The following is a 26,944-nucleotide window of genomic DNA, read 5'->3' as shown; positions in this document are numbered from 1 at the left end:
CATGCCAGGGGGCAACCAAGCCTCTGCGCTGCAACTATTGACTCTCTGCACTCTAGAGCCTGTGCTCCGCAACAAGAGAAGCCTAAGTACCACAACTAGAGAAAGACTGCGTGTTGCAGCAAAGAACCCTGGCACCGCAAGGCAGACCCAATGCAGCTAAAAAAAAAAAAAAAGAACTGGGCTCCTTAAACACACACACACACAGAGGCAGGCTGTAGAAGGATAGTGGGGAGTAAAAGGATTTCCTCCATTTTTTTTTACCACCCAAAGGATGGAGGAGAGAAAAAGCCTTTTCCGCTTGCCAATATTTTCTACTTGTCGCATTTCTACAGGTTTCCTCCTAAAGTTACCATTCTATATTTAGTATTACCTTTCAAATAGTTTTTCTAATATCATCAAGCATTTGGTTTTTTAAATGTGTTTTAAAATTAAATGGGGAAAAAAAAAATTAAATTAAATGGGGGAAGAAAGATGTCATATAACATGATTGAAAATGACTCAGATACAGTATAGAGGCTAAAACAGGGGTCCTCAACCCCCCCAAGCCACAGCGCAGTCCAGTCCATGGGCTGTTAGGACTGGGCCACACAGTAGGAGGTGAGTGGTGGGTGAGCGAGCAAAGCTTTCTGTATTTACAGCTGCTCCCCATCGCCGACATTACTGCCTGAGCTCTGACTGGCAGATCAGTGGTGGCATATAAATGCAATGTCCTTGTGTCATCCTGAAACCACCGCCCACCCCATGTCCGTGGACAAACTGTCTTCCACGAAACCAGTCCCTGGTACCAAAAAGGTTGGGGACTGCTGGGCTAAACTATTTAAATTCCTTCAGGCACTCTGTTGCTAGAGTTCAGACCCACTGAGAAGCTGAACCCGCCTGCCTGGGAACCGCCTGGGAACCCTCCAACACCCCCATGTAGTGGGACCAAACTTTTCACACTCCTCCTTCCTATTTCCTATTCTTCCCTGTCATTTCCTACTCCTCCACCTGTGACACCATGTGTACAAAGCAAAGAGTTGGCTCAGCACCACTGCAGACTGAATGCTTTTCCACTATCAGACTGTTCTGTAAGATGGTTGAAGAAGCCCATAAAAGCAGAGAGTCCCAGTCTAAAAGCAAGCTCTCCTTAATCTGCTTTCGGTCCCGACACTCAACTCTCTGTAACCCTCTCAACCTCTTAGTCTTCTGACTTTTTATAATTCCCCCCAAGTCTACATTTTCCCTTCACCTGGCGCTACCTTGTAGTTCCTATTTATTTCCCTAAAGACGACACCAACTAGCCCACTGCTGTGCTGTCTAAGGCATGTAACAGTGCAGTTTTATTGTTTAAAGTACAGGAACACGACAGAGAAGTTACCCTTAAATTACAGCTTCAAAGAGATTTTTTAAACAAAGAAACAAGTATGTACAAAATTCACACAGACATATGTTAAAATACACTGTTTTAAATCACACTTCTTTTTTTCTTTCCTAATTCTACTCACCCTACTTAAGATCATGAGTATCTATCATCCATCAGCAGATTCTGCTCAGTCTTACTCTAACTTGTATATATTTGATTTAAAGGCAAAGAAAGTGACTTACTGTTGATCCTTCCTGGTTTGAGACATTTCCGGTATTTGATATTAGTTGTTTATTCTGGAAAAAAGAACAAAATAATTCCATTTTATACTGTTGCATTTCCACGAGGAAAAACAGTTCTAACAAATTGAGGGCAAAAAAAAACTTACAAAAAAAAGCAAAGATTTGAAGGTCGAACACCAGAAAACAAATCTCACTGTACCCTAAACACTCGTAACAAAATCCTACACTTGGAAAATGACTTCCTTCTTCAGGGCAGTGGTTTCTGTTGGCAGGGAGGGTGTTAGGAACCCAAAGGGGATTCAAAGTGCTCAGATGGTCTATACTTGATCTGGTCTATGAGGGTGGGTTCGGGTTGTGAAAATTCATTAAGCCCTACACTTCTGATACACATGCTTTATTTTATGTTTATTATACCTCAACACAAATTTTTTTTTTTTTCTTTTTGGCTTCATCCAGCAGTATGTGGGACCTTGGTTCCCTGGCCAGGGATTGAACCTGGGCCCTCTGCAGTGGAAACATAGAGGCTTAACCTCTGGGACACGGGGGAAGTCCCTATACCTCAACACAAATTTTTAAAAGAACCCTTTGAAAAAAAATTTTTTTTAGATTAAAAAAATATATATATTTATTTGGCTGCGGCAGGTCTTAGCTGTGGCGCTGGGATCTTCAGTCGTCACTGAGGCATGCGGGATTTTAGCTATGGCATAGGGGATCTATTTCCCTGACCAGGGACTGAACCCAGGTACCCACATCAAGAGCACCGAGTATTAGCCTCTGGACCACTGCGGAAGTCCCCAAAATTTTTATTAAAGACATTTTCACTTCAGAATTTACAGGACAAAAAAATCAGCTAAAATGGCCCACAGCTTTAGAGTCTAGTCTTCCAGGTTTAGTAGGAGAAAGTGCATAGAGGACAGTTTTCAAATGTGTTAAATGCTGGTAAGCTGACAGACCTTCAGTAAGAACAACAGATGTGGGATCTAACAACATGGAGGTCACTGATCACCTTGACTAGAGCTATTCTGATGGGGTGAGGGTGGCAAAGACTCAACTGGGGTGGGCAGAAGAGAGAGGGATGCAGTGACAGCAGATCATGAAAACATGATAAAAGGATCCTCTTTCAAGGATGCCACTGCACAGGGTACAAGGGCATGAAACAGTGATGCCAACACCTCACTTACTATGTACTGCCACACACGCAAAAGAACTAAACCTAAAAACTGATGAATTAAGACCTTTATTTATCACAATACTGGTAAACAGAAGTTAAACTGATACTTATATTCACTGGGAAACAAATACATCTGATCTCAACACGGTGAGATGGGCACTCACATTCAGAGGGGGAAACACCTGCAGATCACTGCTGCACTCTACATTTTCATCTCTTGCTGTCCAACACTCACTGTTCTTGAAATAACGGCCACAAAAGTCCTCAGTCACCTGAAGTCCATGCTTCTGTGACAGTGCCTATGCAAGGTAAAGTTCTGTGTCATAATTTATTTTCATTTAATATCTAAACAATACCAAAAATCCACTTTGTTTGGAACACTTGAAACATTCAGTAGAACAAAATACCAAAAAGAAAAAAAAGCTTTGCATATAATACTTTGTGCTGGGATTACTTTCATTCTATTCCATGTATAAAGGATTTCAGAGAAAGAAGCAGTATTCAGTTACAAGGAAAGATAAACCAAACACATAGTAACATAAAGCACAGATGGCAAAACCCAAGTGAGTGCAGGGGAAATTTCATTTACACGTCAACGAACAATGAGGTTCCAGGCTCCTGGGTGGATGAATAAAACCAGGCTCCCAGTGGCAGTTCCCGAGTACCAAGAAAAGGTTAAGAGGCTTTAACTGGCCAAATGGAAGGCCATGGATGTAAGTTTAAACAAACTCTGGGAGATGGTGAAGGACATGGAGGCCTGGTGTGCTGCAGTCCACGGGGTCACAAAGAGTCACATGTGACTGAACGGCTGAGCAACAAGTGGCCAAATACGGGGCAATCTGAGCAAAATACAAAAAAACAGTGAGAGATTATAACCCGCCCAACAAACTAAACATCAGTGAGTCCATCGTGATAACTGACTGACTGATGGGTAAGATAAAGGATGAGACAGTGCATTCTCATAGCAGGGCGCTAGTAAATGTGGAAGAAAACATGGAATTAGAGAGTCACCATTTAGCAATCATCATGTGTGTGAGGGCTAAGTCGATTCGGTCATGTCTGACTCTTTGAGACCCTATGAACTGGAGCCCTCCAGACTCCTCTGTCCATGGGATTCTCCAGGCAAGAACACTGGACTGGGTTGCCCTTCCCTTCTCCAGTGGATCCTCCCGACCCAGGGTTCGAACCTACATCTCTTACACCTGCCTGCACTGTCAAGTGGGTTCTTTACTAATAGCACCACCTGGGAAGCCCCAGCAATCATCACTAACAACTAATTAATCAGGCAAGAATCAAAGAATAGTAAAACAAGGACTGATGAAAAAACAGGGTATTTACACATAAATACAAAAGTACTTCTTCACAAACTATTGTTAACAACAGAGAGAAAAGTAGCAGCTTTACAGGGGAAAACTGACAGAAACTTCCTTAACTGACTGAGCAAATTAACATCATCAAAAATGGGACAAAACAGTGTATTTTCTAGTGTGTGCATGCTAAGTCGCTTCAGCCGTGTCCGACTCTTTGTGACCCCATGGAGTGTAGCCTGCCAGGCTACTCTATCCATAAGATTCTCCAGGCAAGAATACTGGAGTGGGTTGCCATTTCCTTCTCCAGGGTATGGTATGTCTGACAAAAATATAACCTGAATTTATTCATGAGAAAATGTGAGAAACACTCAAATTGAGGACATTTTATAAAAATAAATCGATTGTACATATCAATGTCATATCATGAATGACAGCTGTGCTCCCCCCACCACTGCCCCCCAAAAAAACCTTGCAGAAATACAGTGTGATCCTGGATTGGATTCTGTATCAGAAAAAGAAAAGAAAAAAAGCTGCTAAAAAGGACGTTCTTGGGACACTGGCAAAATCTGAATAAGATTTATCTATCAACTAATAGGGTAGTATCAACATTAAATGTCCTAAATCTGATGTCCTATGCAATCTAAGTGAGTACTTTTGTGATTTCCTTAGGAAGCACACGCTGACCTAGCCTGGCCTCTTTTTTTCTCCTCTCACACTCTCCCATCTCCCTCCTCACCTCTTGATGAGATCTACTCATACTCATGAAATCGGCTCATCCGAACTAAAGCCCTAGGGTCCCTGCTACTCATTTTCTGAATGAATGAAATTTTTACATTTCTTCTTTAAATTAAGTTGGCTTTTATTTATGTATGATTCACAATCCCTTTATCAATGGTTCCTATAACTGATTTAAACAATTACTAATGTTTTTCATAAGATACAATAAAAATGATAGATTTATATTCTCAGAAAGCATATATTTTGACATAATTAAAGCATTTATTGCTAAGTCCAAAAATAAATCTGTGGTACTTCTAAAACTACAGTCTTTATTTCTAGACTCCTCACTTAATGAGCAAATAAATCTTTATACTCCGTAATTTTTCCTTCATAGCTTTACACTCCTTTAAAATTTGCGTTTTACTTACTTCCAACTCAGAATATTCATTATGACAGGTATGATGCTCCAAATGCCACTCTATGGTAAACTTCACAGGCCTGGGACAACTGAATGACTTAACTGTTTAGAAAAAGGAAGTCTCTTTTATTGTAACAATATTGTAAACAATATTATATACCCCAATTTAAATTTCAGGTTTCAAGAATTCAATTTAAAATAGGCTACCTTAAGGAAACAATGAGTAAAATATTACCTAATTCCTCCAAAAAGTCGCCTCAAAATGAGACAGATAAGTTCATTACATTAATTTATCACAGTGAACCAAATGTTGCTGTAGACTAGTCATTCCATCTATATGTTAAGTCCAATGTTAAACTGAGTCCCCGGATATGCTCTGTTCTGTTCTGTTCAGTCGCTCAGTCGTGTCCGACTCTTTGCGACCCCGTGGACTGTAGCCTACCAGGCCTCTCCATCCATGGGATTCTCCAGGCAAGAATACTGGAGTGGTTTACCATTTCCTTCTCCAGGGAAGGAGTCATTCCATCTACATGTTAAGTCCAGTGTTAAACTGAGTCCCCGGATATGCTCAGTCACTGTTTATTTCACTCTGAAATGTTCTCTTCACTAACTTATCCATCCAAAAAGTACTGAGTAAGCAGCCTGTGTGCCAGGAAGGGACATACGGTAAACTAGAATAATCCCTGGATGCTTGACAAAAGAGGAATTAGGGGAAACGAGGGTTAACAGTTAAACAGGCACCTCTGAGGGAGGAGGGGGCTGAGAACAGGGCGTCAAGGGAGCCCTGGGCAAGGTGCCTAACAGTCAGGTGGGCGTGAAGAATGGGGCCCCAGCAGGCTCATGAGCAAGGATCAGAAGTGCGCCCAGTGAAAAGGTGGGTGGACAGACAGGACCAGCGAAGGCCCAGGAGGCGTGAGGGCACAGCAGAAGTACGGCCGCCTGAGGCAGTTTGCTAAGGAGTATGGGCCACCTAAGGGAAGAATTGATGCTTTTGAACTGTGGTGTTGGAGAAGACTCTTGAGAGTCCCTTGGACTGCAAGGAGATCCAACCAGTCCATTCTAGAGGAGATCGATCCTGGGTGTTCATTGGAAGGACTGATGCTAAAGCTGAAACTCCAATACTTTGGCCACCTCATGCGACGAGTTGACTCACTGGAAAAGACTCTGATGCTAGGAAAGGTTGGGGGCGGGAGGGGAAGCGGGTGACCGAGAATGAGATGGCTGGATGGCATCACCGACTCTGTGGACATGAGTTTGAGTGAACTCCGGGAGTTGGTGATGGACAGGGAGGCCTGGCGTGCTGTGATTCATGGGGTCGCGGAGAGTCGGACACGACTGAGCGACTGAACTGAACTGAACTGAAGGGAAAGCCTCATGTCTGATCCACCAAACAGCACAGACACACATCCAAGGGACCAATGCTTAACTCTGCAGGCACTAAAATTTTGCTCTGTGAGAACCCAGAGATGCTGTCTCCTCTTTCACAGTACAGCTGCACAAGTATAAACCCAAATGCCCAAGTGCTCACTTAAATAGTAACTATAAAGTAGACATGTAATGATCAACTAACTCTCTTCCACAAGCCTTCCTGGACGCCCAGTGTGATGAGAAGCTTGCCTGGTGATCACAGCAGCAGAACAGGAGGCTCAGGTGCATCCCTGCCAGTCACCTGTCAGAGCCTCAGTCACACCTTAAGAAAGACCTCTTGCCCACCAACGCTGAGGCATTGCCCGCTTTCACCCGACTAAAGTCTCATTTTTTAAAAAATGCTTTTAAACCCCCTCCCACTGCCTCACTCTTTCTCCCTTTAGTATGTTAATACTAAACTGTGATCTACTTCAAGGCTGACCTCAGACATTCACACTGTGTTGCATTCTTGCTCAGTCAGGTCAGACTCTTTGCAACCCCACGGACTGTGGCCCACCAAGCTCCCCTGCCCATGGGATTCTCCAGGCAAGAATACTGGAGTGGGTTGCGATTTCCTCCTCCAGGGGATCTTCCCAAACCAGGAATTGAACCCATGTCTCCTGTGTCTCCTGCACAGCAGGCAATTCTTTACCGCTTGAGCCATAAAAACCAAATTCTCTGTTTCACTGGTCCATATAACCTTTTACTCCCCTACAGAGGTTTTTTTGTCTGCACCAGTGTTTTAAATCTTGTCTAGACATTCTGACATGAATTTATTAAAGCACTGAGATGACAAAATCTTCTCCTCACCCACCTTGGGCTTTGATATCTTCTTACCAAGTCTTATCACCGACTGAAGATCTACGATCTCAGGGAGCTGCTTTGAACCCGCCTCTGCTTTCTAGCTGATGACTCGCCTACTTCCATCAGCAGAGACCACAGGGCAGGACGGCCCAACAGATGATCAGAGGATGGTGTGAGAGAGAAAATGGGCATGGCTGTGGGAGTCCAGGAAGCCAAGTTGTTCTAGCCAACAAAAAAAACTACTCCTTATCCCCAAACTTTATCCCTGGCAACCAACCGACTTAGTCAACTTACTGGAAACACTAAGAGGAGTTGAGGGCACAGTCAACCCACTGAATTCACCATAAAACGCTGAGACTCAGTGTAGACCCACTTGTTGTTATTCAGTCGCTAAGTCGTGTCCAACTCTTTGCAACCCCATGGACTGTGGCCCACCAGGCTCCTCTGTCCGTGGGATCTCCAGGCAAGAATAGTGGAGTGGGTTGCCATTTCCACCTCCAGGGGATCTTCCCGACCCAGGGATCGAAGCTGCATCTCCTGCACTGATAGGCGGGTTCTTCACTGCTGAGTGACTGGGCAAGTCTGAAAACCCACTAAACATACTGAAAGCCTCTCCCTCTATGACTTATTAGTCATGACATACCGGTATCTACACAGAGAAGAGTTCTGAGCAGTATTTTTCACTTTCATAAGCCATAAAATCCTAATTAAAATATCAGTGTCTAATAATTTTTATTTCATACTATAATTGTGTATATTTAGACAGATTTCAGAGGCACAAAGGTTTCATCACAATCATGGCATTTCCTATATCCATAAAAATTTATTGTACTTTAAAAGGGATTCAAAGTCAAATTTCACAGAATTGAAATACTTTTTTGCTGAAGATTCCTTTATTAGGCTTTAACTATAATTTTTAAAGAATGATTCATATTACATTTTCTGAGATAGGATTAGAAAAATCCATTCTTGAAAATAACTACAATTTGACTGGATCAGACTCTTAAAATGTTATAATCACCTAAAAACATCTGCCGAGTTTAAAATACATAATATTATAATGTGTCATGTCAGTTTATATTATGCTAATATATTAGATATATGTTGCTTACTTATAATTTATTGTTACTTCACTATTATATTAACTTATTATACTTACCAGAAAACTTGATCTCAGTAGAGTTAAACATAGTTTTCCTAAATATCAAAGGTCCTGATTTCTGTAATGAGAAACAAAGAAATATAGAAAGATCTTGTTAGGGACTTCCCTCGTGGTCCAGTCGCTAGGGTTTCCTGCTCCCCAAGCAGGGGGCCAGGTGTGATCCCTGGTCAGAACACTAGATCCCACATCTAACTAGTAACTAGCTAACTAGCCACAACTAACAGCTGGTGCAGTCAAATTAAGAAATAAACATATTGGACTTCCCTGGTGGTAAGTGGATAAGAATCCAGCTGCCAGTGCAGGAGACCTGGGTTTGATTCTTGATCTGGGAAGACTGCATATGCCACAGAACAACTAGGCCTGGGTGCCACTAGCACCCACTCGCCCAAAGCCCGCGCTCTGCAACGAGAGACGCTGCCGCAGTGAGAAGCCCACACACTGCAGCTAGAGAGTAGCCCCTGCTCGCTGCAACTGGAGAAAACCCTCGCGCAGTAATGAAGATTCACGGCAACCAATATATATATATATATATACACACACATGTATTTTTAAAAACAAATAAAGAAAAATCTCGTTAAAAACATTTCTCTCTACTCTTTAAAAGTACTGTTGTATTCTGGAAAATAGGCTGAGCACCAAAGAACTGATGTTTTTGAATCGTGGTGCTGGAGAATATTCTTGAGAGTCCCTTGGACTGCAAGATTGAACCATGAATCCTAAAGGAAATCAACCCTGAATGTTCATTGGGAGGACTGATGCTAAAGCTGAAGCTCCAACCCTTTGGCCCCCTGATGCAAAGAGCCAATTCACTGGAAAAGACCCTGATGTTGGGAAAGATTGAAGGTAAAAGAAGAAGGGGACGACAAAGGATGAGACGGTTGGATGGCATCATTGCTCAATGGACATGAATCTGAGCAAACTCAGGAAGATGGTGAAGGAAGCCTGGTGTGCTGCAGTCCATGGGGTCACAGAGTCAGACACGACTTACTGACTGAACAACAACAACAATCCTTTCACTCCTCCCTATGACCAAATCGATTATTATTATTTTAACGTAAATCTGGGACTTCCCTGGTGGCCCAGTGGTTAAGACAACATGCTTCCAATGCAGAGAGCACAGGTTTGATCCCTGGTGAGGGAACTAAGATCCCACATGGTGTGTGGTCAAAAAGAGAAAAAACAAAGCAACCCATAAATCTGGTCCCATCACTGCCTAGCTCAGAGCCTTGTCCCGTGTAATCTACTCCCTGCAGCGGACGTGAGGCCCCACAAGGCTCACAGCCCGAGGCCAGCAGCACACAGGGGCTGAGGGAGGGCTGCGTGTCTGTGCGCCTGCGCTTACTCTCCTGGCATCAACATAAACACACCTTTGATAAAACAGCTGACCGTCTCTCTGAGCTGCGGCTTACCACCTTCTCTGTGTGTGTGCTCAGTCATGTCTGACTATTCGACACTCCACGGACTGTAGGCCACCAGGCTCCTCTGTCTATGGGATTTCCCAGGCAATAAGGAAGCAGATTGCCATTTCCTTCTCCAAGGGATCTTCCCGATCCAGGGATCGAACCTGCGTCTCTCGCACCTCCTGTACTGGCAGGCAGATTCTTTACCACTGCGCTATAACACAGACTGTCTCTTTACAACAGACCAAATCTCCCTGTGCCTCACAGGGCCCGGTATAACCAAGGCCTGGTCCTCAAAAACATAATACTCCTTCCAGCCCTCAGGACCTTAGTGGTCAACCTGAAAACTTACCTGAAAATTTACTCTTCCTCTAGTTATGAAAGCCCAGCTCAAAATCCCCTTCCTCAGGGCATCTTCCTCCAGGGCCCATACCAGACCAGTCCTCCCTTCCAATGTTCGTGGGACCCATTCCTCACATCCCTTACCACAACTACAATGAAATCTTGTACTAGCTATTTCATGTCTGCCCTCACTCAGTTCAGTCACTCGGTCATGTCCAACTCTTTGTGACCCCATGTACTGCAGCACGCCAGGCTTCCCTGTCCATCACCAACTCCTGGAATTTGCTCAAACTCATGTCCATTGAGTCGATGATGCCATCCAACCATCTCATCCTCTGTCGGCCCCTTCTCCTCCGGCCTTTAATCTTTCCCAGCATCAGTGTCTTCGAATCAGGTAGCCAAAATACCGGAGTTTCAGCTGCAGTATCAGTCCTTCCAATGAATATTCAGGACTAATTTCCTTTAGGATTGACTGGTTTGATCCACATCTGCCCTCACCAAGAAAAAAATTCTGTGAGAAGAGATTAAGTTAAGTGAACAAGTGGTCAGGAATTACAGGAAAACTCTGATAGGAGAAATGGTTCTTTCTTGATAACCCTTTTCTCTGATGGTTTTTTTCAAGATTTTTTTTTTAACGCAGATCATTCTTTCTTAAAGTCTTTACTGAATTCGCTACAATACTGCTTCTGTTTTACGTTTTGGGTTTTTGTCCTTGAGGCTTGTAGGAAATTAATTCCCCGACCAGGGATCAAACCTACACCCCCTGCATTAGAAGGTGCACTCCTAACCACTGGACCACCACAGAAATCCCATCCCTCCTCAACAGTTTCCACATCAATAACGCCCTGGTCCAGATCCCTCCTCTGAGCAGCACGTCCACATACCCAACTACCTAAAGGTCACGCCCCCTGGGATGTCAACACTGCAGGAAACCAGACGCCTCCCCCTCTGCTCCTCCCCAGCGCTTCCTACACTGGCCAGCTGGGCTGTATGTAGGTGATGCCACCCCCAGTCACCCAGGTCATCGTTTCTTCCAGTCTCTCACCTCCATTGCCCATCTCCAAGGCAGGCCTCCTTTATCTCACAGACACTTCTCAGACTGGCCCTTTCTCTCCATTCCTGCAGGGCTTCCCCGGCGGCTCAGTGGGAAAGAATCCACCTGCCAATGCAGGACACGTGGGTTCAGTCCCTGCGTTGGGGAGGCCCCCCGGAGGAGGAAACGGCAACCCACTCCAGTATGCTTGCCTGGGAAATCCAACGGACAGAGGAGCCTAGAAGGCTACAGTCCATGGAGCCACAAAGAGTCAGTCACGACTGAGTGACAAAGCAAACACCCATTCCATTCCTGCCACCACTGCCCTGATTCAGGCCTATACTTCTGCAATTAACTGGTACCTCTGCCTCCAGACTGGAGCCTACAATTCATCCTTAGACAACAGCCACAGTGATTAGCAGGTATGTCTAAAACTCTTCCGTGGCTTGCCCTCATTCACACTCCCAAGTCGCTACTGGTGGCCAACATATAAATTCAACCTACAAAATGGCTTGTGTTGGGCCCACAAGGAGTCTTTTAAGACTTTTTCTGAATTAGTTGACACAGCACCTCCACTTCCCTGGAGGTGCAAAGGTTAAGATTCTGCACTTTCCCTGCAGGGGGTGAGGGTCTGACAATTGGTTGGGGAACTAAAATCCCACATGCTGTGCAGTGCGGGTATAAAAGATAAAAAATGTGTTGACCGCCCTACAGCACCCACAGCTACAGCTGAATGGCAAGTGCCCTCTTCAGCAGTGGCATGTCATCTGCAGTTCACAGCATTCCCCACCAACCCCAAACCTAATTTGTTTCACTCACTGACAGGACTTGCCTCAGCCCCCACAGGTCCTTGAGTTTGAGACCCCTGGCCACAGGCTCAAGGCCAAGCTCAGGGATGGAAGGCTTAAGATGGTCCAATCCCAACCAACATGCCTGCCTTCAGTCAGCAGATTCACCAAGAGTTTCTACACAGCTGCTGTTCTACTTGCCACTTCCGTCTTCATTTAGCATCCTTTCAGAGTCAGCCAGGCACCAAATCCAGAAAGCGGGGTTAGGTGACTTCCTCAGCGCTCCAGTAATACCCCAAAAATGCCACTGTGTGTGTAACTACTGCCCGTGAATCTGCTCCCTACCACTGTGTGAGCTTCTCGAGAGAGGCGGCTGTGTCTAAAATACATCCTTCCAACAGCGATGGCCAATGTAGTGCATGGCACATGGTAGGCAGGCACTTAAACTGTTGACCTTTACAATCCAAAGAACCATTTCTGGATGAATTTGCAGGACAAATGAAAGAAAACTACAATTTCCTTTCCAGTTGTGACAAATTAAAATAGGGGAGGGGGAAAAAAATCAGCCTACCCTTTGCAAAGAGCTTTATGGATTGCTACTGTCCTGAATCACACAGGACGAAAGATCATGTGGGGCTTCCCTGGTGGCTCAGTGGTAAAAAATCTGCCTGCCAATGCAACAAACATGGGTTCGATCCTTGGGTCAGGAAGATCCCCTGGAGAAGGAAATGATAACCCGCTCCAGTATCCTTGCCTGGGAAATCCATGGACAGGAGAGCCTAAAGGGTTACAGTCCATGGGATCACAAAAGAGTCGGACGTGACTTAGCGACTAAAAACGAAAATAAAGATTATATGGGATCCAAAGAAAAATTTTCTTTCTCACGCAAGAAGCAAAGTTATTTTCTCCCCATGGCTTTAGGAATCTCCCTGTCCAAAGTGTACTTAGCAAAGATCTTTACAGATATGGTCAAGCAGTCTGTTTGCAGCCAATTTACTTTCAATTTATGCTGACTTAGTTTATGCTATGGCCCATTCACTGCAGAAGCAGCATGAAACCTTAAGTGTGGTTCTCTGTGAAGGAAAGTTACACGGCTCAAAATAGCCCGGAGTTAAAACTTCCCTCCAGGTCCTCCCCACCATTCTATGCAAAACAAAGAACTCTCTCACTGAAGAAAAAAAATGGACATTAAGTTTGATTAAGCCCAGCTCCCAGCCAGTCCAGCCTCTGGCCGATCTCCAGAATTCTTTGCCCCAGCCGTTTAAGAGATAACTACTCTGAACAACCTTAGAGAAGAACAGGCCCCCTTAAGACGGTAGCTTTCCACAAACATGCCTGTACATACTTACTCTTTTCTTGGGTTAGGGCAGCAGCTCACTAATCTGACTGTTGCCCCTTCTCGCCTCATTGAAGGTGATCGGTTCCTGTAAAGTGCCGGTCTCATTCTTTTTCTGAACCTCGCCTTCTTTAACTCCCTTACCTTACACTCTGAATTTTGCTTTTTACTGTTCAGAGAAATTCAATAATGGAGATACGCAGGCTCTACGACTGGTACACAAAATAGGGCACCAACCCCGGAGAATCCTGGAAGAAATGGTTGCACTCGGTCTTACAAGATTCAGAAAGATACATACTCTAGCCTCTATGTAGCTTTTATGCTATAGGAAGAATGTGTAGTCTCCTACACTACTTTCTTTTTCTTATTGAGGAAATCAAAATGTAAGTTTTGCCTTTAGAATTCGGACATCCAGACTTCCCAGGTGGTCCAGAGGTTAACAATCTGCCTGCCAATGCAGAGGATGTGGGTTGGATCCCTTGTCCAGGAAGATCCCATATGCTGCAGGCTTACCACAACTACTGAGGCTCCAGTCCTAGAGACCCCGCTCTACAGCAAGAGAAGCCTCTGCAATGAGAGGCAGAAGCACCTCAACTAGAAGCAGTCCACACTTGCAGCAAACAGAGAAAACCCACATGCAGCAAGGAAGACCCAGCGCGAGCATAAATAAAAATAAGTTAATAAAAAGAATTCAGACATCACTTCTATACATGTGGAAAATATTCATCTCATACAGAGATGGATGAATCATCTGACTCTAGAAATGTGGTAGGTAAGGCTTCTTCAAAAAAGCAAAATGGCTGTCTGAGGAGGCCTTACAAATAGCTGTGAAAAGAAGAGACGCGAAAAGCAAAGGAGAAAAGGAAAGATATAAGCATCTGAATGCAGAGTTCCAAAGAATAGCAAGGAGAGATAAGAAAGCCTTCCTCAGTGATCAATGCAAAGAAATAGAGGAGAACAACACAAGAGGAAAAACAAGAGATCTCTTCAAGAAAACTAGAGATTCCAAGGGAACATTCCATGCAAAGATGGGCTCGATAAAGAACAGAAATGATATGGATCTAACAGAAGCAGAAGATATTAAGAAGAGGTGACAAGAATACACAGAAGAACTGTACAAAAAAGATCTTCACGAGCAAGATAGTCACGATAACGTGATCACTGACCTAGAGCCAGACATCTTGGAATGTGAAGTCAAGTGGGCCTTAGAAAGCATCACTACGAACAAAACTAGTGGAGGTGATGGAATTCCAGTTGAGCTATTTCAAATCTTGAAAGATGATGCTGTGAAAGTGCTGCACTCAATATGCCAGCAAATTTGGAAAACTCAGCAGTGGCCACAGGACTGGAAAAGGTCAGTCTGCATTCCAATCCCAAAGAAAGGCAATGCCAAAGAATGCTCAAACTACCGCACAATTGCACTCATCTCACACGCTAGTAAAGTCATGCTCAAAATTCTCCAAGCCAGGCTTCAGCAATATGTGAACAGTGAACTCCCAGATGTTCAAGCAGGTTTTAGAAAAGGCAGAGGCACCAGAGATCAAATTGCCAATATCTGCTGGATCATGGAGAAAGCAAGAGAGTTCCAGAAAAACATCTATTTCTGCTTCATTGACTATGCCAAAGCCTTTGACTGTGTGGATCACAATAAACTGGAAAATTCTGAAAGAGATGGGAATCCCAGACCACCTGACCTGCCTCTTGAGAAACCTGTATACAGGTCAGGAAGCAACAGTCAGAACTGTACATGGAACAACAGACTGGTTCCAAATAGGAAAAGGAGTGCGTCAAGGCTGTATATTGTCACCTTGCTTATTTAACTTCTATGCAGAGTACATCATGAGGAACGCTGGGCTGGAAGAAGCACAAGCTGGAATCAAGATTGCTGGGAGAAATATCAATAACCTCAGATATGCAGATGACACTACCCTTATGGCAGAAAGTGAAGAGGAACTCAAAAGCCTCTTGATGAAAGTGAAAGAGGAGAGTGAAAAGGTTGGCTTGAAGCTCAACATTCAGAAAACAGAGATCATGGCAAGTGGTCCCATCACTTCATGGGAAATAGATGGAAAAACAGTGGAAACAGTGTCAGACTTTATTTTTTTGGGCTCCAAAATCACTGCAGATGCTGATTGCAGCCATGAAATTAAAAGACGCTTACTCCTTGGAAGGAAAGTTATGACCAACCTTGATAATATATTAAAAAGCAGAGACATTACTTTGCCAACCAAGGTCCGTCTAGTCAAGGCTATGGTTTTTCCCGTGGTCATGTTTGGATGTGAGAGTTGGACTGTGAAGAAAGCTGATCGCCGAAGAATTGATGCTTTTGAACTGTGGTGTTGGCCGTTGTACTGCAAGGAGATCCAACCAGTCCATTCTAGAGGAGATCAATCCTGGATGTTCATTGGAGGGACTGATGCTAAAGCTGAAACTGCAATACTTTGGCCACCTCATGCGACGAGTTGACTCACTGGAAAAGACTCTGATGCTGGGAGAGGTTGGGGGCGGGAGGGGAAGCGGGTGACCGAGAATGAGATGGCTGGATGGCATCACCGACTCTGTGGACATGAGTTTGAGTGAACTCCGGGAGTTGGTGATGGACAGGGAGGCCTGGCGTGCTGTGATTCATGGGGTCGCGGAGAGTCGGACACGACTGAGCGACTGAACTGAACTGAACTGACTGAAGGCTTCTTCGATTTCCTGTCCCTCTTTAGCAAATCTTTCCAAAATTCTACCCCGGCATTCCTCCCACAACATGAGACATGAAACTTCCGGATGTCAAGTTCTCAAACGGCCTGCCCTGGAAAGGAAGAGTTTCCAGGGGCTCAAGCCTCCGGACTAGCCTTGCAAATGTCCCGCCCCCGCCCCCCAACCACACATACTCCCAGAACTGTGATAAGAGCCCGAGAGAAATTCAGAAACCCAGAAAGAGGGGAAGGGAGTGGCATGACTATTGCCTGTTCCCTTCTGGAAGGAATGAAAAAGAAAGAAAAAGGGAGGGAGGGAGGAAGAGAGAGAAAGGAAAAAAGACGCACACGCTTTATAAATGTATGCGGAAACTGAAACCCTGGAAAGTCCTTCCTGTGGCCACGCGGGTGTGGCCCTGTGGCTGCACTCCGGCACGAGGAGGGGTCAAATCCAAAAATGCCGCTATGAGTGCCGAGGGGTTCAGGGCAGGTCTGAATAAGAAGGGCCTGATCTAGCCAGAGGCTGTCCGAGCGGAGCGAGAGGCCAGGACTACGGGAAAGATGATTTTCACTAGCAGGGTTCAGAAGAGAGAGACGCCCCCCCGCGCAGAAGCCTGACTCATCTTCCCCGCAGGCCAGGTCTGGCCGGAGGAGGGGGCGCGCCCCGCCCACAGCGCACAAAAGGCCCCGGAGACGGATCGGGCGCCCGGAGCAGGCTTGGCCGCAGGAACAAGCCCGGGCCTGGCTCCCAGCGGGCGCCAGGGAACTCTGCGGGCCCGCGCCGCGCCTAGGTCCCGACATTCCGCTTACGTCACTGATCGTCGCTGTCCAGAGCCCGAGCTCGGGGACGGCGCCCATAGCCGCCGGGCCGCAGCACAGGAGGCAGAGGGCGAGGCGCAGCAGCGGGCGCCCGGCGGGAAGGCGGCGGCGGGGCGCGAGCCAGACCCCGTCGCGGAAGACGGCAGCCATCTCTATGCGGAAGCCACACCTGGCGCTCCGCCACCCGCGAGCCCGCACCTGGTGCAGGCCCGCCCCCGGGAGGCGGGCTCGGGCCCAGGAAGCCTGGATGGGGCGCGGAGGCGGGGCTCAGGGCCGGCCCGGGCGGAGGGGCGGGGCAGAGCGGGAAGAGTAGAAGGGGAGGGGCAGGGGGCGGAGCGAGGAGGCGGGGCGTGAGAGGAGGCGAGGGGCGGGGCTCTGGGCCGGCCGGGGCGGAGGGGCGGGGCAGAGCGTGAAGAGTAGAGGGAGAGGGGCGGGGGTCCTGAGAGGAGGCGAGGGGCGGGGCTCAGCGTTGGGCAGGAGTGTGGAAGCGGGTGGGAGGGGAGGCTGGGCTCTGAATCTACCTGAGCTGGAGGTGGCTTTAGCCAGAGGCCGAAAGCTCAGGTCGCAGACTCCAAGTGGCTGTGGTCGGTCGGAGGCTTTTGTTGTTGTTCAGGCGCCCAGTCGTGTCCAGACTCTTTCCGATCCCATGGACTGCAGCATTCCAGGCCTCCCTATCCCTCACCATCTCCTGGAGTTTGCCCAAGTTCATGTTCATTGAATCTGTGATGCAGTCCAGCCGTCTCATCCTCTGACTCCCTCTTCTTGTTCTGCCCTCAATCATTCCCAGCATCAGGGACTTTTCCAATGAGTCGTCTGTTCGCAACATATGACCAAAATACTGGAGCTTCAACTTCAGTATCAATCCTTCCAATGAGTGTTCAGGGTTGATTTCCCTTAAGATTTATTGGTTTGATCTCCTTGCTGTCCAAGGGGCTTTTGGGAGTCTTCTCCAGCACCACAGTTCGAAGGCATCAATTCTTTGGCGTTCTGCCTTCTTTACAGTCCAGCTCCCACAACCATATGTGACCATTGAGAAGACCATAGCCTTGACTATACAGACCATTGTTGGCAGAGTAATGTCTCTGCTTTTCAACACACTATTTAGGTTTGTCATCGCTTTCCTGCCAAGAAGCAATCGTCTTCTAATTTCATGGCTGCAGTCACTGTCCACAGTGATTTTAGAGCCCAAGAAGAGCAAATCTGTCACGACTTCCACCTTTCCCCCCTCTATTTGCCATGCACTAATGGGTTCGGATGACGGGGACGACAGAGAATGAGATGGCTGGATGGCATCACCAACTCGATGGACATGAGTTTGAGTGAACTCTGAGAGTTGGTGATGGACAGGGAGGCCTGGCGTGCTGTGATTCATGGGGTCGCAAAGGGTCGGACACGACTGAGCGACTGAACTGAACTGAACTGAATGGGTTTGGATGCCATGATCTTAGTTTTTTTAATATTTAGTCTTAAGCCGGCTCTTTCACTCTGCTCCTTCACCCTCATCAAGAGGCTCCTTAGTTCCTCTTCGCTTTCTGCCATCAGAGTGGTATCATCTGCATATCTGAGGTTGCTGATGTTTCTCCCACCGATGTTGATTCCAGCTTGTAACATCCAGCCTGTCATTTCCCGTGAAATGTATAGGTTAAACAAATAGGGTGACAGAGGCTTATCGGGTGGAGCTACTAGTTAAAGTTCTCTGTGTGGTTCAGTTTCTTGGGTCCTTTGCATTTGTTCATACCCCAAGCCCCTCTTAGGGGAAACAATTGTTTTCCAAATTCATGGTGAGTGCCTGCAAAGTGCTTTGAGGTCTGGTCAGTTGAACCCAAGGCACTGTATTGTGAGTATATTGTCAGTGGGAAGATTAATAATTTTTAGAATGAATGAAGTTGCCTGGTTACTGTTTAAAGCTCAGAGGGACAAAGCTTTTGTTTGTCTTAATTGTTTACTTCACCAGGCATTTTCGACTGTGAAAAGTGAATAAATATCTTGCTGTCAAAGAGAACTGCAGTTGTTCATTTATTATTAAATGTAAATACTGTCCAGAGGGAGAATGAAATCCTAGTTTAACAGTCATTAATGTAAAATATGATCAATTTATAGTCAAGAGGACCTGGTCTGATCAGTCACCCTGTGCTGTGCTGTGCTTGGTCTCTCAGTTGGGTCCAATTCTTTGTAACCTCATGGACTGTAGCCCTCCAGGCGCCTCTATCCATGGGGATTCTCCAGGCAAGAATAATGGAATAGGTTTCTGTTTCCTCTTCCAAAGGATTTTCCTGACCCAGGGTTCGAACCTATGTCTCCTGTGTCTCCTGCATTGGCAAGCAGATTTTTTACCACTGAGCCACCTGAAAACTGTATTGAGAGCCTAATGCATAATAAATCCTACACGTGCATTCTATCTGTGCCTTTCTCAGCAAGTAGTTGATATCATTGCTATGTAGATGGAAATAATAATCTATGCCAAGGGCCTGGAGGAACAGAAAGACCTACCAGATGATTAGGTGTGAGATGGACAATGGGAAGACTGGGAATATTTAAACAGTAGCAGAATATCAGGGTCCTCCTAAGCAGTTTAGTCTAAGTCATCAGAGAGGCAGTAACGGTTCTTTAGCAAGGAGGATGAAGTGACCAGATCATTTTGGTTATCATATGGAAACTGTGTTAAGGAGGGCGATGAGATGATCAGTTAGGAATACATCAATGCTTTGTATGACCAGTGAAGAATAAATTACAGTAATTCAGAGATGATGGTCTCAATCACAGAAGCATCAATGAGAATGGGGATTTGGATGGATTCCACAGATATAGGAGATGGAGACTTAAAAAAAAAACCCTTGGTGATTGATTAGATAGCGGAGCTTGGGGAGGAGAGGAGTTAAGGCTGGAACCAAGGTTTCTGGCTGGAATAAGTGAGTTGTGGAACATCTGGAGGAGAAGAAAAGTTAGGAGATCTAGGACCAGAGGGCTCCACAAAGGGATAATTCATTCAGGTAACTGTACATTGGGGAAAGGGATACCCAAAACAATTCAAGATATATTAGACAGAGTCTGAGTTGGTGTTGGCTCCCTATTGGAATGGGAGGCCTAAGGGGCCAGGTAATAAATAGAGTCTGGGTCCATAGTTCAATCCACTGGGTCCACAGACCCACATCTGATAATTTTCCTGGTTCCAGATAGTATAATTGGAATATGCCTAGTTGATAGATAACACTATCTAACACTGGTCCTTGGTGTCTAGGAGAAGAGCTGTTTTAGTGGAGATGGCTAAGTAGAAGCCTCTTAATCTGCCCCGCTGACCAAACCATCTTATCTCCTGGGGGGAAATGGCAGAAATTAGTGCTGCATTTAAAAGATGCAGTGGTGGTGGTTACCATCACATCACCATTGAATGCCTCTTCCACTGTAGGTGCTCCCGTTATTATTATTAATGAAGGACACTTTATGTCCTTTTCCACTGATCCACTCACATGCTTCTATCCCAGACCTTCTTCTCTCACATCTGATCTTTTTCCTCCCGATTCCTGACCAGCCGGCCAAGCCATTAACCACTGCCCATAAATCCATGTATGTTTCAACTTCAGACAACTCTTTCTATGAAAAGTGAATAACCAGATGCATTGCTTAAAGCCGCTATCCCCATGCCCCACCCTGGAGAAGTGGACAGGATTTCATCCTCACCCTTGTCTTTCAAGGCCACCCTAAGGCTAGCTGCATATGAAAAGATACTCAACATAACTAACCATCAGGGAAATGCGAGTTAAAACCACAATAAGATATCTACCTCACACCTATTTTAATGTCTATTATCAATATTAAATAAATAATAATACACAAATGATCAAATAAATGAATAGGAGAGAGAAAAAAACCTCTTCCTTACTGTAAGACACCAACAAATAAATAATTAATGGAGTTAGAAAATTATCATTTGGTAACTGTCATACTTGATTCTTTGGCATTGCCTTTCTTCAGGATTGGAATGAAAACTGACCTTTTCCAGTCCTGTGGCCACTGCTGAATTTTCCAAATTTGCTGGCATATTGAGTGCAGAACTTGCACAGCATCATCTTTTAGGATTTGAAACAGTTCACCTGGAATTCCATCACCTCCACTAGCTTTGTTTGTAGTGATGCTTCCTGAGGCCCACTTGACTTCGCATTCCAGGATGTCTGGCTCTAGGTGGGTGATCACACCATTGTGGTTATATGAGTCACGAAGATCTTTTTTGTACAGTTCTTTCGTGTATTCTTGCCACCTCTTCTTAATATCTTCTGTTTCTGTTAGGTCCATACCATTTCTGTCCTTTATTGAGCCCATCTTTGCATGAAATGTTCTCTTGGTATCTCTCCTTTTCTTGAAGAGATCTCTAGTCTTTCCAATTCTATTGATTTCCTCTGTTTCTTTACATTGATCGCTGAGGAAGGCTTTCTTATCTCTCCTCGCTATTCTTTGGAACTCTGCATTCATATGGGTATATCTTTTCTTTTCTCCTTTGCCTTTCACTTATCTTCTTTTCTCAGCTACTTGTAAGCTCTCATCAGATAACCATTTTGCCTTTCTGCATTTCTTTTTCTTGGGAATGGTCTTGATCACTGCCTCACATACAATGTCACAAACTCCTTCCATAGTTCTTCAGGCACTCTATCAGGTCTAATCCCTTGAATCTATTTGTCACTTCCACAGTATAATCATAAGGGATTTGATTTAGGTCATACCTGAATGTGGTCTAGTGGTTTTCCCTACTTGCTTCAATTTAAGTCTGAATTTTGCAATAAAGTGTTCACAATCTGAACCCCAGTCAGCTCCCGGTCTTGTTTTTGCTGACTGTATATAGTTTCTCCATCTTTGGCTGCAAAGAATATATTTTTTTATATAATTATTTGGCTGAAAAGAATACAAAGGCAGAGGAACCAGAGATCAAATTGCCAATATCCATTGTATCATGGAAAAAGCAAGAGTCCCAGAGAAACACCCACTTCTGCTTTATTGACTACGCCAAAGCCTTTGACTGTGTAGATCACAACAGTTCAGTTGCTCAGTCATGTCCGACTCTCCGCGACCCCATGAATCACAGCATGCCAGGCCTCCCTGTCCATCACCAACTCCCGGAGTTCACTCAAACTCATGTCCACAGAGTCAGTGATGCCATCCAGCCATCTCATTCTCGGTCGTCCCCTTCTCCTCCCGCCCCCAACCTTTCCCAGCATCAGAGTCTTTTCAAGTGAGTCAACTTGTCGCATGAGGTGGCCAAAGTATTGGAGTTTCAGCTTTAGCATCAGTCCTTCCAATGAACACCCAGGATCGATCTCCCTTAGAATGGACTGGTTGGATCTCCTTGCAGTACAAGGGACTCTCAAGAGTCTTCTCCAACACCACAGTTCAAAAGCATCAATTCTTCGGCAATCAGCTTTCTTCACAGTCCAACTCTCACATCCAAACATGACCACGGGAAAAACCATAGCCTTGACTAGACGGACCTTGGTTGGCAAAGTAATGTCTCTGCTTTTTAATATACTATCAAAGTTGGTCATAACTTTCCTTCCAAGGAGTAAGCGTCTTTTAATTTCATGGCTGCAATCAGCATCTGCAGTGATTTTGGAGCCCAAAAAAATAAAGTCTGACACTGTTTCCACTGTTTTTCCATCTATTTCCCATGAAGAGATGGGACCAGATGCCATGATCTTAGTTTTCTGAATGTTGAGCTTCAAGCCAACTTTTTCACTCTACACTCTCCTCTTTCACTTTCATCAAGAGGCTTTTGAGTTCCTCTTCACTTTCTGCCATAAGGGTAGTGTCATCTGCATATCTGAGGTTATTGATATTTCTCCCAGCAATCTTGATTCCAGCTTGTGCTTCTTCCAGCCCAGCGTTCCTCATGATGTACTCTGCATATAAGTTAAATAAGCAAAGTGACAATATACAGCCTTGATGTACTCCTTTTCCTATTTGGAACCAGTCTGTTGTTCCATGGACAGTTCTGACTGTTGCTTCCTGACCTGCATACAGGTTTCTCAAGAGGCAGGTCAGGTGGTCTGGGATTCCCATCTCTTTCAGAATGTTCCACAGTTTATTGTGATCCACACAGTCAAAGGCTTTGGCATAGTCAATGAAGCAGAAATAGATATTTTTCTGAAACTCTCTTGCTTTCTCCATGATCCAGCGGATATTGGCAATTTGATCTCTGGCTCCTCTGCCTTTTCTAAAACCTGCTTGAACATCTGGGAGTTCACGGTTCACATATTGCTGAAGCCTGGCTTGGAGAATTTTGAGCATGACTTTACTAGTGTGTGAGATGAGTGCAATTGTGTGGTAGTTTGAGCATTCTTTGGCATTGCCTTTCTTTGGGATTGGAATGCAGACTGACCTTTTCCAGTCCTGTGGCCACTGCTGAGTTTTCCAAATTTGCTGGCATATTGAATGCAGCACTTTCACAGCATCATCTTTCAAGATTTGAAATAGCTCAACTGGAATTCCATCACCTCCACTAGCTTTGTTCGTAGTGATGCATTTCTAAGATGGCAAGAGTGAACATAGTCATTCTAGGAATCAGTGAACTAAAATGGACTGGAATGGGTGAATTTAACTCAGATGACCATTGTATCTACTACTGTGGGCAGGAATCCCTTCGAAGAAATGGAGTAGCCATCATAGTCAACAAAAGAGTCCAAAATGCAGTACTTGGATGCAATCTTAAAAATGACAGAATGATTTCTGTTCGTTTCCAAGGCAAACCATTCAATATTACAGTAATCCAGGCCTATGCCCCAACCAGTAACGCTGAAGGAGCCGAAATTGAACGGTTCTATGAAGACCTACAAGACCTTTTAGAACTAACACCCAAAAAAGATGTCCTTTTCAGTATCGGGGACTGGAATGCAAAAGTAGGAAGTCAAGAAACACCTGGAGTAACAGGCAAATTTGGCCTTGGAGCACGGAATGAAGCAGGGCAAAGGCTAATAGAGTTTTGCCAAGAGAACGCACTGGTCATAGCAAACACCCTCTTCCAACAACACAAGAGAAGACTCTACACATGGACATCACCAGATGGTCAACACCGAAATCAGACTGATTATATTCTTTGCAGCCAAAGATGGAGAAGCTCTATACAGTTAGCAAAAACAAGACCAGGAGCTGACTGTGGCTCAGATCATGAATTCCTTATTGCCAAATTCAGACTTAAATGGAAGAAAGTAGGGAAAACCACTAGACCATTCAGATATGACCTAAATCAAATCCCTTATGATTATACAGTGGAAGTGAGAAATAGATTTAAGGGACTAGATCTGATAGATAGAGTGCCTGATGAACTCTGGACGGAGGTTCGTGACATTGTACAGGCGACAGGGACCAAGACCATCCCCATGGAAAAGAAATGCAAAAAAGCAAAATGGCTGTCTGAGGAGGCCTTACAAATAGCTGTGAAAAGAAGAGAAGCGAAAAGCAAAGGAGAAAAGGAACGATATAGGCATCTGAATGCAGAGTTCCAAAGAATAGCAAGGAGAGATAAGAAAGCCTTCCTCAGTGATCAATGCAAAGAAATAGAGGAAAAGAACAGAATAGGAAAAACAAGAGATCTCTTCAAGAAAATTAGAGATTCCAAGGGAACATTTCATGCAAAGATGGGCTCGATAAAGGAGAGAAATTGTATGGACCTAACAGAACCACTTCCCTGGTGGCTCAGAGGTTAAAGCGTCTGCCTCCAATGCGGAAGACCCGGGTTCGATCCCTGGGTCGGGAAGATCCCCTGGAGAAGGAAATGGTAACCCACTCCAGTATTCTTGCCTGGAGAATCCCATGGACGGAGAAGCCTGGTAGGCTACAGTCCACGGGGTCGCAAAGAGTCGGACACGACTGAGCGACTGAACGGAACGGAACAGAAGCAGAAGATATTAAGAAGAGGTGGCAAGAGTACACAGAAGAACTGTACAAAAAAGATCTTCACGACCAGGATAGTCACGATAATGTGATCACTTACCTAGAGCCAGACATCTTGGATCACAACAAACTGTGGAAAATTCTGAAAGAGATGGGAATACCAGACCACCTGACCTGCCTCCTAAGAAATCTGTATGCAGGTCAAGAAGCAATATAGTTAGAACTGGATATGGAACAACAGACTCGTTCCAAATTAGGAAAGGAGTACATCAAGGCTGCATATTGTCACCCTGCTTTTTTAACTTATATGCAGAGTACATCATGTGAAATGCTGGGCTGGAAGAAGCACAAACTGAAATCAAGATTGCCAGGAGAAATATTAATAACCCCATATACGCAGATGACACCACCCTTATGGCAGAAAGTGAAGAGAAACTAAATAGCCTCTTGATGAAAGTAAAAGAGGAGAGTGAAAAAGCTGGCTTAAAACTCAACATTCAAAAAACTAAGATCATGGCATCGGTCCTATCACTTCATGGCAAATAGATGGGGAAACAATGTTCCAAAATCACTGCGGATGGTGACTGCAGCCATGAAATTAAAAGACACTTGCTCCTTGGAGGAAAAGCTATGACCAACCTAGAAAAGAAGAAAGAAAGAAAGTTAGTTGCTCAGTTTGACTCTTTGTGACCCCATGGACTGTAACCCACCAGGTTCCTCTATCCATGGAATTTTCCAGGCAAGAATGACCAACCTAGACAGTATATTAAAAAGCAGAGACATTACTTTGCCAGCAGAGGTCCATCTAGTCAAAGCTATGGTTTCTCCAGTAGTCATGTATGGATGTAAGAGTTGGATTGTAAAGAAAACTGAGCACCAAAGAATTGATACTTTTGAACTGTAGTGTTGGAGAAGACTCTTGAGAGTCCCTTGGACTGCAGGGAGAGCAAACCAGTCAATCCTCAAGGAGATCAGTCCTGAATATTCATTGGAAGGACTGATGTTGAAGCTGAAACTGCAATACTTTGGCCACCTGATGCAAAGAACTGACTCATTTGAAAAGACTGGGAAAGATTGAAGCTGGGAGGAGAAGGGGATGACAGAGGATGAGATGGTTGGATGGCATCACTGAATCAATGGACATGAGTTTGAGCAAGCTCTGGGAGTTGGTGATAGACAGGGAAGCCTGGCATGCTGCAGTCCATGGGGTTGCAAAGAGTCAGAAATGACTCAACAACTGAACTGAACAGAGACTTAATTCAGAAAAAATCATCAGCTGGATTCTAATATTAAAGTATCTGTCACAAACTACTTATTAATTATAAAGGGAAAAATAGTAATTTTATAGTAGAGAAACCTGGCAGATACCACCTTAATGATCAAAGTTAACATCACAACGAGTAGGACAAATTGACTTCATATGTCTCGTGACATGATGCCCTGAAAAGAAGCAGCATCACTTCTGTGGTTTTCCTGCCAGAAATGCATTACCTGAATCAAATCATGAGGGAACTTCAGATAAACTCAAAATGAACATTTTACAAAGCGACTAGCTAGATTGAATTTCGAACTGTTCCTTTTAACAAGAAACTTGTATATCATATATTTTTCTGTTTTGTCTAAATTGTATTGTTTACTAATGCTTCATATAGACTTCCCTGGTGGCTCACTGGTGAAGAATCCACCTGCCAATGCAGGAGACGTGGGTTCGATTCCTGGGTCAGAAAGATCCCCTGGAGGAGGGAATGGCAACCCACTCCAGAATTCTTGCCTAGAGAATCCCATGGACAGAGGAGCCTGGAGGGCTACAATCCTTGGGGTCACAAAGAGTCAGACATGATTTAGTGACTGAAGAACAACAATTCCAGTATGACTAGGTCTTTATAAGAAGAAGAGATTAGGACATAGACACACACAGGAAAAAGGCCATTTGAAAACACAGGAAGAAGACGGCCATTTACAAGCCAGGGAGAGAGGCCTCAGAAGAAACCAAACCTGCCAGCACCTTGATCTCTGACCCCTTGATTGAAGCCTAGGAAAATAAATTTCTGTTATTTAAGTGACCCAGCCTATGGTGCTTTGTTTTGA

The 26,944-nt window shown here is 44.8% G+C and overlaps 1 protein-coding gene across 3 annotated transcripts in view; it reads right to left on the bottom strand.

Moving 5' to 3' along the window:
- TMEM87B (transmembrane protein 87B) overlaps positions 1-17,222 on the bottom strand; it is a 54,208-nt gene extending 36,986 nt beyond the window's left edge. Inside the window, exons 1-6 of one of the 3 annotated variants that reach the window (XM_055399174.2) lie at positions 16,973-17,109; positions 11,364-11,477; positions 8,574-8,634; positions 5,214-5,305; positions 2,920-3,054; positions 1,585-1,638 (exon numbers count right to left, since the gene is read on the bottom strand). In XM_055399174.2, the coding sequence (XP_055255149.1) occupies positions 1,585-1,638; positions 2,920-3,054; positions 5,214-5,305; positions 8,574-8,634; positions 11,364-11,369 (348 nt within the window). In that variant the 5' untranslated portion in view covers positions 11,370-11,477; positions 16,973-17,109. Of the gene's footprint in view, positions 1-1,584; positions 1,639-2,919; positions 3,055-5,213; positions 5,306-8,573; positions 8,635-11,363; positions 11,478-16,972 lie in introns of all 3 variants that reach the window. The other 2 variants (XM_055399172.2, XM_055399173.2) reach the window with 2 other exon arrangements.
- Between the last annotated feature and the right edge of the window lie 9,722 nt (positions 17,223-26,944).

Source organism: Moschus berezovskii, chromosome 11 (genome assembly GCF_049115385.1).
Source record: "Moschus berezovskii isolate FMDL1 chromosome 11, NW_MosBer_1.0, whole genome shotgun sequence".
Taxonomy (NCBI): Eukaryota; Metazoa; Chordata; class Mammalia; order Artiodactyla; family Moschidae; genus Moschus; species Moschus berezovskii.
The sequence above is the reverse complement of the archived record's forward strand: the minus strand, read 5'-3'. Positions and strand labels throughout refer to the sequence as shown.